Source organism: Phasianus colchicus, chromosome Z (assembly GCF_987193195.1).
Source record: "Phasianus colchicus chromosome Z, bPhaCol1.hap1.1, whole genome shotgun sequence".
Lineage (NCBI taxonomy): Eukaryota > Metazoa > Chordata > Aves > Galliformes > Phasianidae > Phasianus > Phasianus colchicus.
Window position 1 is genome coordinate 19915105 of NC_143476.1, and position 13674 is coordinate 19928778.

At 40.8% G+C, this 13674-nt stretch overlaps 2 protein-coding genes across 10 annotated transcripts in view; one reads left to right on the top strand and one right to left on the bottom strand.

The window, feature by feature from the left end:
- The window catches only part of PPIP5K2 (diphosphoinositol pentakisphosphate kinase 2), a 53005-nt gene extending 52566 nt beyond the window's left edge, over positions 1 to 439 (bottom strand). For 6 of the 7 annotated variants that reach the window (XM_031594518.2, XM_031594517.2, XM_031594515.2 and 3 more), the window contains exon 1: positions 31 to 155. The gene's annotated coding sequence lies outside the window, so the exon portion shown is untranslated. Of the gene's footprint in view, positions 1 to 30; positions 156 to 299 lie in introns of those variants that run through there. The other variant, XM_031594509.2, reaches the window with a different exon arrangement.
- GIN1 (gypsy retrotransposon integrase 1) lies at positions 135 to 13140 on the top strand. 3 transcript variants are annotated; one of them, XR_016462299.1, is made up of 9 exons: positions 135 to 291; positions 4660 to 4805; positions 5748 to 5941; positions 7007 to 7312; positions 8475 to 8663; positions 8761 to 8928; positions 9350 to 9638; positions 10083 to 10205; positions 12547 to 12629. XR_016462299.1 is itself a non-coding variant. In XM_090132624.1 (8 exons), the coding sequence occupies exons 2-8, from the start codon at positions 4667 to 4669 to the stop codon at positions 12843 to 12845; spliced, it is 1584 nt and encodes a 527-aa protein (XP_089988750.1). In that variant the 5' UTR covers positions 135 to 355; positions 4660 to 4666; the 3' UTR covers positions 12846 to 13140. The 3 variants fall into 3 exon arrangements, 2 of the variants coding, with proteins under 2 accessions (XP_089988750.1, XP_031450379.2); XM_090132624.1 differs by lacking the exon at positions 10083 to 10205 and having other exon boundaries at positions 135 to 355; positions 12547 to 13140; XM_031594519.2 differs by lacking the exon at positions 10083 to 10205 and having other exon boundaries at positions 12547 to 13140.
- Positions 13141 to 13674: the final 534 nt, after the last annotated feature.

The window sequence follows — 13674 nt, forward strand, 5'->3', positions numbered from 1 at the left end:
CCACGCGAGGTCCCGGCGAGAACCGCTAACCTACAAACTCCCGGCGCGGCCGTCGCTGCCCCGCGGCGCCTAGCAACCGCCGCCTCGCCTGCCCGCGGCGCAGCCCGCGCCCCCGCGATCCATTGAAGAGCCGCCGCCCCGCCTCCCGCGGCGGCCCGCCCCCGCCCCCACCCTGCCCGCCGCACTTCCGGGGGCGCCACATAAGTCCCGAGCGGAGGGGCGGCGGCGCCGCCGTCGCTGCCGAGCGAGCGGGAGAAGGCTGTGGATGCGCTGGTACCTCTGCAGGAGCGGGTGCGTACCTGCTGCGCTGCGCTTAGCGTGACGCTGACCTCGCTGCGGATCCCGAAGATAGGGGGTGCGAATCAATAGTAAAGAGCGGGACGGGGGGGAGGAAAAAGATCGCGTCGGTGCCGCTTCGCGCATGCGCGAGCCTCGCCAGGTGGAGCCGTTCGGCGGGTAGTGACTGCTCTGAGCTCCCAGCGTGCTTTGCGCGGGCTGCGCTGCCGCCATTGACGGCCGGGGAGCGGCGCAGTGCACCATGGGGGCTGTAGTCCTAGCGGGGGGGCGTGGGAGCGGCTCCTTCCTCGCTTGAGGCGCTCCTGGGGGCCTTATAGCAAGCGTGCCCTGGGGCGGCAGAAGTCTGTTACCTCTCGGGGAGGGTTTTGGTTCTGAGGAGATCATACAAGGCTATCCGGAGAATTCCTGCTTCTGGTGGGAAGTACTGTGCGGTCAGGGTGAAAACAGCTTTGATTTAGTGTTGTTGAGGCATGCATCAGTGCAGGTTAGGGGCTGACCTGCTGGAAGAGAGCTCTGCAAACAAGGATTTTGAGATCTTAGTGGACAACGGGTCGGCCATGAGCCAGCAGCGTGCCCTTGTGGCCAAGAGTGCCGATGTATTCTGGGGTTAATCACGGAGAGAGCAGCCAGCAGGTCGAGGGAGGTGATCCTTTCTCACTGCTGTGCCCTGGTGAGGCCACATTTGGAATACGGTGTCCAGTTCTGGGCTCCTGCCTTCAAGAATAAGGGGAAACTTCTGGACAGAGTCCAGCAGAGGGATGGATGATGAAGGGTCTGGAGCATCTCCCTTCTGAGGAAAGGCTGAGGGACCTGGGACTGATCAGTCTGGACAAAACTGAGAGAGGATCTTATCGATGTTTATAAATATCTGAAGAGTGAGGTCAAATGAATGGGGCTGGGCTCTTTTCAGTGGCATACAGAGGCAGGACAAGGAGCGACGAGCACAAACTGCAACACAGGAAGTTCCATACAGATGAGGAAGAACTTTACCTACCGTGAGGGTTCAGGGCCTTGGAACAGGCTGCCCAGGGAGGTCATGCATACTTCTTCTCTGAAGATATTTAGAATCTGCCTGTTTTATACAATCTACTGGAGGGAACCTGCTTTAGTAGATGGTTGGACTAGGTGATCACCAGAAGTCCCTTCCAGCCCCATATGATCCTGTGATTCAGGAAAAGAGGGAAAAGAAACAAAAACGTTCCTGACAAAACATTTCATTTACAGGATCTCAGAATCTAATTGCAGTTTGTGTGGGGATGGAAGATGGGCATTAAAAGGTGAAATAGTGAAGTATTAATAGCCGCGGCTGTTTTGGCAAAGATGCTAACACAAGAGCAGCCCTGCTTATAGGGAAGTATCAGCCTCTTCCTTTACTGTAAAGCCATACATCCCTTCCCTACTTAAAAGTACTGAGGACTGATGACTCATTATATAATTAATTCATTTGCATAGAGTACTAGTTATGGTATGAACACTGATAGAGGTACTGTGTAAATTATCTGTGGTAATGGTTTATTCTAAAATAACTGAAACAGAAGGTTGTGTAACTTGTTATTTTCAGCGTTTTGTTTTGTTTAGACCAAATGCACAGACCTAAAAATGAGTGGGGACATAGCAATCTGAATATGCCGGAAGGAAATTCACTTAATGCTTTCCTTCTAGGCAGGAGTCCAGCAGCCTGCTGAAGCACTTAAATTTGCTGGTTCAGGATTACACGCAATACTCTAAATGCTTGTGAATGCTACACAAGATACATAACGTGTTCTTTCTTCATCAGATTATGTGCACTCTGCCAAATTTTTATAACAGAAACTGACATTGCAGGAATGAAGTCAAAACTTCTGTTCAGATAAAGTATAAGCCACACTGCTTCTCAAATAGATCTTACTGCTGCACAACTTTATGTTTCTAGAACCTATAACCATATATTACATAGGGAACTGTCACTGTCTCAAGCAAGACGTGTGTGATGAGCAGAAGTTGCTGAAAGAATAAAGATTGTTCTGGAACATCTTTTCATGCAGCGTATGAAAATCTGTGTCCATCCAAAATGGACCAGTATCTCTGCAATTACATAAGAAATCATACCCAGCCACTTGTGACTTCCAGCCATGCTCTTGTAACTTCAGGCTAGCCTTCAGGAGTAGGCCTAAGTGGAGACATATTGAATGCATATGCTTAGCAGATGGAATATTTTAACTGCTCTTTACCAGTAATCTTTTATTATCAGATATGCTAGTTAATCAACTGCTTTAACAAAGCAGAAACAGTGCATTTATCATGGTAGCTTTACCTTACTTATTGCTGTTATCCAGTTTACCAACTCAGCTGCTTTGGCTTGTACTGTCAGATATAAATTTCCAAGAAAAGGAATGCCAGCTAAAATATCTAGAAACAGTACTGTCTTCTGGATTCATCCCTTCCTTTTCTGAAATGCTCTCTTTTCTGATAGGAACGCTTGTTTATTTGTGGAAATTCTCTCAATTATGAGAATTTTACTTTGAAATTGTAATGTTGAATGATGACAGACTTGGCTATTTGTGCAAGCTGGATCTAGGTTATGCAAACTGAAATATTCAGTGGGTCAAAGGTCTTGTCATTGGTTGAATGAGAAGTTCCTGGCATGCATTTGGCATTGATAACACAGCCAACCTACATACAGGGAATATGATATTCTATAAATAACATACAGCATTTCACTTTCTCAGGAAAACAGTGATTAAAAAAGATATGATCACAGTGGAGCTCTTTACCTTTTTTCCACCCCAAGTATAGTAAAGGCGAGTGAGAATCTAGAAATTGGAAGCTAAATATCCTAGCTTATACATTGTGCTTTCAAATAACATTGACATGTAAAGAGGTGGAGGATTCTGGAGTGACTGGATACTGTCATTTTTTTTTTAATACTTATGTGCCACTTAGGAGATATGGCAGACAACCTGATTATTCCTTTTAGCAGGCTGCATGTTGTCACATTGTCTACTCTTGTGGTGCTGGAAAGATGAGAAAGAAGTTTGGTTTAATGCTGTGGATAACAGGCATTCATTAAAAATTACAACGTGGCAGGCTCTAAACCTGATCCTGCTCTAGTACAAGTCAATTAGAGCAGGATCAAAAAGCTATTCCATTTACATGTTCATTACTGCAGGAACAGATCTGAAGAAAAGAAATCATGAGCCTGTTGGGCCTGTGTGAATATTTCTGCTTGTCATTAATTGGTAATTATTTTTTAGGCTATTCATGGTACACCTAAGCTTTTCCTGTACGAATGACGCATTTTACTAATGACATTTTAGTTTATTAATGTGATCAGAGAAGTCAGCCCATGTCAGGGAATTAATTATTAACTTGCAGACAGTCTCGTTTGGGGCTTCAGAATACGGTTGTCAAATGAATTAATGAAGAAAATAAATTTGTCAGCCTCTGTCTGGGAAGTTGTTTTTATCCCATTTGTCTGTGTTGTTTTTTTTTTCAGATCAGGGTGACTGTTTGGACACAACTAGTCCACAGCACACCTCCATGTGAGAGCTGTCTAAATGTTTAAAAATAAGACAACCAATTTTTCTGATTTAATTTCACCTGTCATTCTCCAGTGAATATAACGGAAGATCCCACTGTTTAGAAATTTTAGAATACACGCTGACAAAACCAATGGTGTGTATGACAAAATGCTGTGTCAAAAGGTGTTCATGATTGCCCGTGTTGATGATGGAACAAAACACCTCACCTATGAAAACAGGCTGAGAGAGCCTGGGGCTGTTCAGCCTGGAGAAGACAAGGCTGCGAAATGATCTGATAGCTGCCTTTCAGTGTCTAAAGGGAAGCTACAGGAAAGAAGGGAACAGACTCCTTAGCAGGGTCTGTGGCAACAGAACAAGGGGAAATGGCTTCAAGCTCAGGGAGGGTAGATTTAGGTTAGACATAAGGAAAAAATCTTTTACAGTGAGGTGGTGAGGCACTGGCACAGGTTGCCCGGTGTTGTGGTAGATGCCCTGTCCCTGGAGACTTTCAAGGCAAGGCTGCATCAGGCCCTGGACAGCCTGATCTAGCTCTGATGTTCTTGCTCACTGCAGGGGAGTTGGACTAGATGGCCTTCAGATGTGCCTTCTGACTCTAGAGATTCTATGATAACATGCAATTGAATGGTATAAAAGGCCCTCAGGTGTACAAAGCTTAACAGCACTTGAAGCAATTTGTGGGATTGAAATACAGCTGCTTCTGGGAGGAAGAGCACAATTAGATAAATGAATTTGCTACTTCACTGGGGTACCTCTGTCTAAACTGCAGTAATTTTATGAGTTAAACCAGTGAAGATGTGTTTGATAGCTGCTTCAACTAACAAATGCTGTGCATTTTGAACAGGTTAGCAATGGTTCGTAGTGGAAAAAATGGTGGACTCCACCTGAAACAGATTGCATACTACAAAAGAACGGGGGAGTACCATCCCACAACGCTATCAAGTGAAAGAAGTGGAATCAGAAGAGCAGCCAAAAAATTTGTTTTCAAAGGTAAACATGTTTTTTTTTTTAAACTAGTCTGAGAAATTGATTTTTAGGTGAAGATTTACTGATACAAACACTGAGAGTGATATCCTGCTGTGCAGCATGCACTGTGATCTTAATATACATCCTCCATGAATAAACAGCCTGCCTGTCCCTTGTTAATATATAACAGAATGTTTACAGAAACTCAGTCTCCTTTAGTTTTTGCTCAAAAGTTTTATATATCTGTTTGAAAGCCAAACATTAATTTAGATACTGGGAAACTTTCTTCTGCAACCCCTCGTTCATAGGACAACAGTAGAAGTCCTGCTCTGTGGCTGTTGACAAGGAAGGTTTGGGTTGGTTGGAGCATTTTGTGTGTGACTGGACAGCAGGACTTTGCTCTGTCATCTTACAGCCTCCTGACCCACCCTAGTTTTGTTGTATCCCTGGGAAGACGTAGTGAGCCTTTGCATCTGCCCTGTGCTCTCAGTCACATCAAATCCACCCAGCTTTTTTAGAGAGAAGACAGAAAGGAGTTAAAGCAACAGATCACAATGTGTGGTTGCTTAACAAGCACTCAATACATTTCATGATACTGCCTGCGTCCCTTTCACACCCCCAGCACTATCTTGTGTTAATGTTGGAGATCTGTGGGAACAGTTTGCATTCCGACCTGCCTTTTAATACCTCATGTCCAGATAGATAAATGTTGGTGAACAATTGGTTCTTAGGAGAAAATAATGAGAGTCTTTTTAAATCAAACAAATCAGAGGAAAAAAAAAAAAAAAAAAAAGAAAAGAAAAGAAAGAGAAAAAAGAACCCAGAACAAATCTGCTTTCACACAAAGGCAAAATGAAGTTGATTTAATAAATTCAGTACTGAATCATTCCCAGTAGTTCAGCAAACTGACCAACTACAGAAGGCAATATTCTTGCTTGTAACTTGTTGGTATTTTTCTCTTTCCAGAAAATAAGTTGTTCTACGTTGGAAAAGACAGAAAACAAATGCGCCTAGTAATTGTCTCAGATGAAGAAAAAAAAAAGGTGCTTCAGAAATGCCATGAAAATGCTGCAGGCGCTCATCATGGCATATCAAGGACACTGACTTTAGTGGAATCTAATTACTACTGGACCTCTGTTACAAATGATGTCAAACAGTGGGTATGGTCACATAGCTACAGGATACTTTTTAAAAATGTAGCCTTTGTTGCAAACATTTCATAACTAAATGACTTTGATACAGAAGTCATCATTGCTTAATGATGAGGTAACAGAAGCTTACAATCAAACTTTAAGTAGCTTTTGTGTCAAAGAACAGTGCTACCTTGTTTTTTTTCAACTCAACTGTGTAGCTTGCACATAGCCTTATGTTAGCTACTGGTAGGAAGACATTTCTTTCAGTATACTGGGCATTTCTCTGGCAAGCCCTCTTACGTATCTTTGTTAGGCTGCAGCATACCATCCCCTGAGTGTATAGCTGGTAGATGAGAATGGACCTCTGCCTTGCAACTTAATGTGTTGGGGAAGCAGTTAAACAAATCACTACTTTGGTACATTCCTTCTCCTCCTTCACCCAAAGATACATTGATATAATCCCTAGGTAGAAGCTGATCTTTGAGCAAACTGTATGTAAATATTGTTCCTTGTGACCAAATTATTGCTGCTATCAGCTTGCTGCATCACCTGAGTACTTAGTGCAACTGTAACATGAACCGAAAATGAGTCTTTGTTTTCACTCAAACCGGGAAGATGAGTTCTGTCCCATAGATAAAGCTGATGTGTGTTGTATGTGGCAGATTTTGCTCACTGCCATTGCTTACTGGCTGCAGCATTTGCAACAGAAGCAAAAGGAAAATGATTGAAATTGTTTTATTTCAAGCTTGGATGCTTCATGCTTCCTTTAGTATTTACTGCTGGTGATGAAATTTGAATTTGATATTATACACCTGAGCTAGCACAGTGCTTACGGGATGAGGGGAGTTCAGCCCTGAACTGCTGCACACACTCTTCCCCTGGATTTCACTATGGTTTTGTTTGGTTTTATTTTTTCATGCTAGGGCTGGAAAACCTAAGGATAACAAATCATAAGAAAGATGATAAAATGAATTTGATGTGATGTGATCTGACCTGACTTACAGAGGAATAGTAGAGATTTATGATATTTCATTGTTGTAAACCTTTGGCATCACTTTTTACTGACAGGATTTTCCCTTGCTTCTTCACTAGGTGTATGCGTGTCAACATTGCCAAGTGGCAAAGAGTACAACCACCACCACACTCAAGCCATACCCTATCAAAGCAGAAGACCCCTGGACAGCGGTAACTGTAGCCTTAATGGGTCCATTTAGAGCTACCAAAAGAAGCCACAAGTATGTCATAATCATGATAGATTTGTTTACAAAATGGACTGTTATCTTGCCTCTGCATGATACTTCAGCAGCTGAAATTGCTAAGGCAATCATCACTGTGTTTTTCTTATATGGACCACCTCAAAAAATGCCTATTGACCAAGGGAAGGAGCTTGTTCATCAGGTAAGTCTTTACATAGATTATTTGTTTTTTCAAGAAAAATACATTTTTCTCCTCAGTAAATTTGCATTTTAGGCCATTAGTGAGGAGAAAAAAAAAGGTAAATCTTGAATGCTTATTCTCTTTATTCTCTTCTTTTTTTCCAGAGCTGTTTTACTTGGGTAAAGAGCAAAGCAAAATTACTTTTTAATAGTCTTACTGCATATTTTGTCATTTAGTTGGACTGGCACAATATTTTACACACCAACATTCCACTGTACTTCATCTATCCAGTATTTCATATTGCCCAGTATAGCAGATAGAGCAATGTCAAAATACCCCTAGATCTAGCGATCTTGCAGAACTTTGTCTGATCCTCACAGAAATTGTGAAATCATGAGGCTTTGATATGAAGAAAATAATAAACTGAGTTAGTGGCAGAAGTACATTTAGAAACCGTTGATTACTGTATGCTAAACCATACTGATTCCTTTAGCACTCACTCCTAGGTCTGGACTGTTATGTAGGAGAAGGTTGCTTCAAAAGTAGTGTCTCATTTATTTCCATGGGAATGACAACAGTACCGTGAGCAGTCTCTTTGATAGAGCTCTTATTTCCCAGAACAACTTCTCAACTACAAAACTCTCCTTTTCAGCATAGCACCATTAACTACACTATGAACACGAACCTGCTCATCAAGATCTGCGCTAATAGAAGTGACCCACTGTTGCCACTGCTGAAACACACCACTTCACTGTGCTTACATCCACTGTTGGGTCACCATAAACATTCAGCAAGTGTTGATGAATGTCAGTGGGTGCCATTTTTTTTTTTTCCCCTACATGATGGAATTCAATGACACATCTTTGCTTTATATGCACACACTTCCATGTCAGGCACCATTTTATCAGACTGCTGCAGTCTGCTGCAGTCTGTCACATGTCAACAAAATGTAGTGGAATATTGGTAGAAAGGTCCAACATCTTCTGCCATACCACCAACAACCACTGTAAGTCAATGTAATAAAATAGGAGGCATTACTTTCAGAACAGTCTTTATATAGAAGACTTTTGCTGAGTCCCCACCTCAACAACAAAATACAAAGAAATTTACTGAGTATGTTTACATTAACTGCGTGGTACTTAAAATGGAAAATTCCAATAATTGTCCTATTTTTCTCTCTAAGATAAACAAAGAACTGTTTGCACTGTTTGGAATGAAACAAATAGTACTGTCTTATCCTCAAACCGATGAAGTAAGTGAAAGAACATGCAAGACAGTCAAAGCTTTCCTTAACAAATACTGCATAGATCATCCGAACGACTGGGATGAACATTTGTCTGCTATTGCCTATGCTTTCAATTTGACTAATTTGGTAAGTAAGTGTTCTTCCTCTTTTGACTGAAGTCCCACAAAATACTTGCAAAAACCACATTCTAAATTGGCTTGCTTTTTGCCTCCTAAATAAATAGGATCCAGATCAAAACACCCCATATTTCCAAATGTTTAGTCGTAACCCGTATGTTGTTGAACCAATGAACATATGTGTGGAAGGAGAAGACAACATGTTTGCAAAAATATTTGAAGCAACTAGAGGAGCCAGTCGAGCACTTGAAAAAGAGAGAACCTTAGATGGCCAGGTACATGTTTTAATTTCAAACTTTACTAGAAAGGAGACTGAGACAAGAAACACAAGATGGAGAGATTTAAGTTTGAAATAAAACCAATCTTTAAAGCAATGCTTTTTTTTTCTTTTTCCTTCAGCTTGTAATCCCTGGGGTCCAGTGTATGTATGCTTATGTGTAAGAAAAGAAATATGTTTCCAGAAGATTTGCGCTTGACTTCCAGGGCTGCATACTCGTGGAAACTGAAAATCATTTCCTATGGACTATTGATTTAGGACATGAAGATAAAATACATTTCTTCAAAACACTCCAGTTCTACACATTATGACATCTAAAGATACTTAATGTTGAACTTCTGCATTATTAACTAATGTTATGAAAATACTTGATTATTTCTGGATAAAGAAAATGTAATTCATGTAAATGTCTATTGCAGGTGGAGAAAACCACTTCAGATGAACAGAAACGTAGAAATAAAATCAATGTCAAAAGAAAGCCCAAGCAATTAAATACCCTTCAACTTAAAGTTGGTCATGAAGTCCTCAGACAAAGAAAAAATTGGTGGAAAGATGGTCGTTTCCAGTCAGAATGGGTTGGTCCTTGTATTATAGATTATATCACAGAAAATGGCTGTGCAATATTACGAGATGCCACAGGATCCAGATTGAAAAGGCCCATCAAGATGTCTCACCTCAAGCCATACATAAGAGGGTCCAATGAAAAAGGTGTGTGTGTATTTTATATATGTATATTTATATATTGTTAACTTTTCCTGCCATGTGTGGGTGTTAGGTAAGGTTATCGCAATGAAAAAGTAACGGATACCAGTGTGAATGGAACCAATACTAGCTAGTGGAGAAATCATTGCAGTTGTTATTAATGAGAACAGTATGTGTTAATAACTTCAAACCTATGCAGAGTGTGGAGCAAAGTTAATGAATCATATTTGAAGTCTTTAAAAAAAAAAAAAGAATTCAATTGTGATTGCTTCTAAAATGTGGTTTGGCCCTGTTCATGCTGACTGACAGAAATATTCTAGAAGTATAATTAGGCTGAACTGTATTCATAAAGCATCGTCTGACTGTGTTCTTGTTTTTGATACAGACAGGATCCACATTAATTTTCTTTGTGCAATGGAAACATTTGTCTGTTTGTTTGTTTGTGCTTAGTCTGACTGATGCAGATGGTACATGTTTAGACGAAAAAGCCTGTCCTCTAAAGCCTTGAACTACAAAAACTACATCAAAAACTTGACTTGTGGAGAGTTTGTTTTAAACTGCATTCATGAAGAGGTAAATTCCTTAAAACTTAGGTAACTAGCTGCCATTGTTTCTCTTGCACATCCTATACAGAACCCTTTTACAGTGGTTCTGTATTAATCAAACAACAGCAGCCACTTATGTTCTGCTGATGCTGTCTGTGGGTCACTTCAGGCAGCTGTAGGAAAAGGAATTCCCAGCATTTGGGAGACTTCTGTCACAGAACTGTTGTTCAGGATTCTTGAAAAGAAAAGTGGAGGGATTTCCACCTCCTCTGCATGTGTGGTTGAGCACTAGTTCTTTAAAGTGCATCAGTTATGTTGAGATGGCCATCACTTCCATCACTAAAACTGAGGGTTACAAAGCTGAAAGTTATTCTGGATTTTCACAGGAGCTGGTATCAAGGCTGTTTGTCAGCCTCTGCTACAGCTTGTTTCACGAGGACTGCAGTGTCACATAGGTTGTCTCAGATGTCGCTGTTGCTGTAGGATCATGACTCTGTGGCTTCCAGCTCTTGTCTGAGCTGCTGAGCTGAGATACAAAGTCACATGCCTGGTCTGCAAAGCAATTCCTGTGCAGCTGCTGCAGCAGCTTGGGTAAACTGTATCTCAGTCTGGAAGTGAAGTGCAGTAGTCTTTGTAGGGTGAGTCTGACAGGTTCACCAACAAACGTTGCAGAAGCAGAAGCAGAAAGTAAAGGGAGGATTTCTTCCCTTTCCCAGGGAGTAACTGAAGACTTGTTATCTGACACAGGTTGGGGAGGGTGGGGGGGGGGGGGAGAAATCAGTGGGTTATGAATATGTATGAATTCTAAAATTACATTTTTATATTCATACATATTTACACTGCGGAGAGAAGTAAACTAGGTTTGTCTGAAGTAATAGACAGCCTTTACTAAATGGCCTAACAGAAGCCAGGAAAGGAAGCTTTGCTTCATTACAATAATGGTAGTTAAACTGGCAGTGAATTACAGCTTTTTCATCCTTAAAGACAAAACTATCTTTATTTTAACAAAGGACTGTTCTTTGTTAGCAACTAACTTACTGTTCCTCTGGTTCTGGTGTGTCAGGCTGATAGCTGTCCCTTTGCATAACCTTGAGAGGGGACAAAGTATTTGCAGCTGTCTCTCTGAAATGAATGTGGGAAAGTGCATCTTAGGTGAGGTGTCTGTGACCTGTTAGTGCTACTAAAGATTTTGCTTACAGTTCAGATTTTTAGAGCAGGTTTTCTTCTGTGTATTGCACTAGAAGTATGGGTCTGAACTTTTTTAGCAGGAAGGACAAAGGCTGAAAATTAAGTGCTTATTTTTTTTACATGATTTTAAAGTTGTATGCAGTTAAGAAAGTAGAAGCAAGGCATTTTTCTAACCTTTTGTAACACTCTTGGTCTAAAGATAAATCTGGAGTCAGTGCACTGGTATATACTCTTGGCAGAAGCATTATAAATTAGAAGTCTATGCAAACCTGGGTTGCTTGCTACCAGGTATTTGAATGGTCTGGCAGAGGTTGCAGAGCACCCTGTGTACACATGCATTCATGCAATTTTTTTCATGCATTAATGTGGTTTAGTTTAAATACTAAACTCAGGAGAATTCTTGCAGTTCCAATGCTCAAGTGATTCAAGAATGTACATAGACAGATTGAGGACACATCTGTTGAGAATTGTAACTCGTGAATGAATTCATAGCCCCTAGAAAACTTATTTTCCCAATAGAGTCCTTATCTGAGCAAGAAGATGGGCCGTAATGCCATATTCCAGGAGAAAAGTATAAATCTCATGCTGACGAGCATTTAATTTGGCATTTAATTTTATTTTGTCTCCCTTGGAAAACTCAAACACAGTAATATATAGAAAAGTTCAGTAGTGCTATATAGTACTAATCAATGCTGTTGTCATAAAATTCTATAGAACTGTTTTAATTTTATTTTAATTCTATTTTATTTCTCCTTCTCCTCCTCTCCCCCCCCCCCCCCCCCCCAAAAAAAAAAAAAAAAAAAAAAAGAAGCTATTGTGCTGTGCTGCAATTTCCCAGCAAGAGTTTGGAGATGCCACATTTCTGTGAATGTTGGTGCACAAAGCAGAATATCCATGTCCATTCATTTAAGTTACCAGCTTAGTAGGTGACTATGACAGTCTTCAAACTAGTCTATAACACAGCAAAAAAACCCAACAACTCTTCTAAACATGAGCATCACAAGCATCATTTCATGGATATATGAAATGCAACTAGATATTTATTGTTTAGTAAAATTAGGAAAGCCACATGATCAGTCTGCTGTTGCTTCAGTAATCCAGATGGCACCTTGTTGTCATCTTCAGTGTGGCTTTCAGTGAACTAGAAGGATCTGCATTGAAGGGTGCTTTCTGTTTTGCAGATGACCGCTACTTCTTACAAGGTGCAATAATTGTTGACCATGACTACATTGGCTTATCTGAGAGACCATATAATGCAGACCAGCAGGACCCTGCTGCTGAAGGGGAAATAAATGCCTATGTGAGAGGTGTCACGTCTGCTGTGCAAACACTACCTTCAGCCTGCAAAGACCAAGAATCAGCAGATAGTGGACATCAGTCTGAGTTGACAGAAGATCATTGCGTTGAACCGAACAGTGCAAAGCAAGAACAATGGCCTTCACCTTGCTGGACACTTCAGACCAAGCTAGAAGATACTTAAGCAGTCTTGTTACTTTTCATTGACAAACAGTTTGGAGCACACATGGCAGACAGACAAAGTTTGAATAGCTCTAAGTTCCTCAGCCAAATCCACTTTGCTGTATGAATTTAAGAATACTGAAGTGGGCATTAAAAAGCAATCACTGTTAACAAAATGTAGGCGCAACCTGGTAAAAGCACATGTCCTAGTGTATATACTTAAAAACAAGTAAATGGCCAGTGTTAATTTAAGTGGACATTGAGAAGTAAGAATTACCAGTACTATCACAATATGGTAAAAGCATGTGTTCTCATCATGCTTTTGTAGCTCAGTTTCTATTAGTAAAATGATTATAAGGCCCAGCCTTACTGTTACCCTCTTAGCACACAACAACATTTCACTGTAATGACCTTTTCATTAGTCCTCATACGACTCATTCCTAACTGGTAGAAATGTTGTGGGATAAATATAATCTAAACAAGAGAAATTCTGTCTTCCCTGTAGAAGGGCAAAAAAAACCTGATATAACAGGAACAAGAAGTTCCTGTTATAAAACTGTTTTTTGTTTTTCATGAGAAGCTGCAAGCTCTGATTTTTACATCTTTGAATTTATACTCTAGTCCACAGCTCTAAGGTGCTACAAAACTGTAAAGCTGCCAAAAGTACAGGTAATGTTTTGCATATGGAACAGCGAGGCCTTCAGCTGCTCCCTGCTCATCAAAACTCTGCTAGGAGAGCAGTTTTTGTTCCTCACGCATGCCAAAATCATAGAGCAGTCAGCATTCATTTGTTCTTTTTTCACAAGCATCTGGTTTCCCTGAGTGATACATCTTCCCAGAGCTAGCATAGA

Coding starts and splice junctions, on each gene's coding strand:
- GIN1 (XM_031594519.2), top strand. CDS start 266: ATGCGCTGGTACCTCTGCAGGAGCGG. Junction 5,942..7,006: donor CAAATGATGTCAAACAGTGG/GTATGGTCACAT, acceptor CTTCTTCACTAG/GTGTATGCGTGTCAACATTG. Junction 7,313..8,474: donor GGAAGGAGCTTGTTCATCAG/GTAAGTCTTTAC, acceptor TTTCTCTCTAAG/ATAAACAAAGAACTGTTTGC.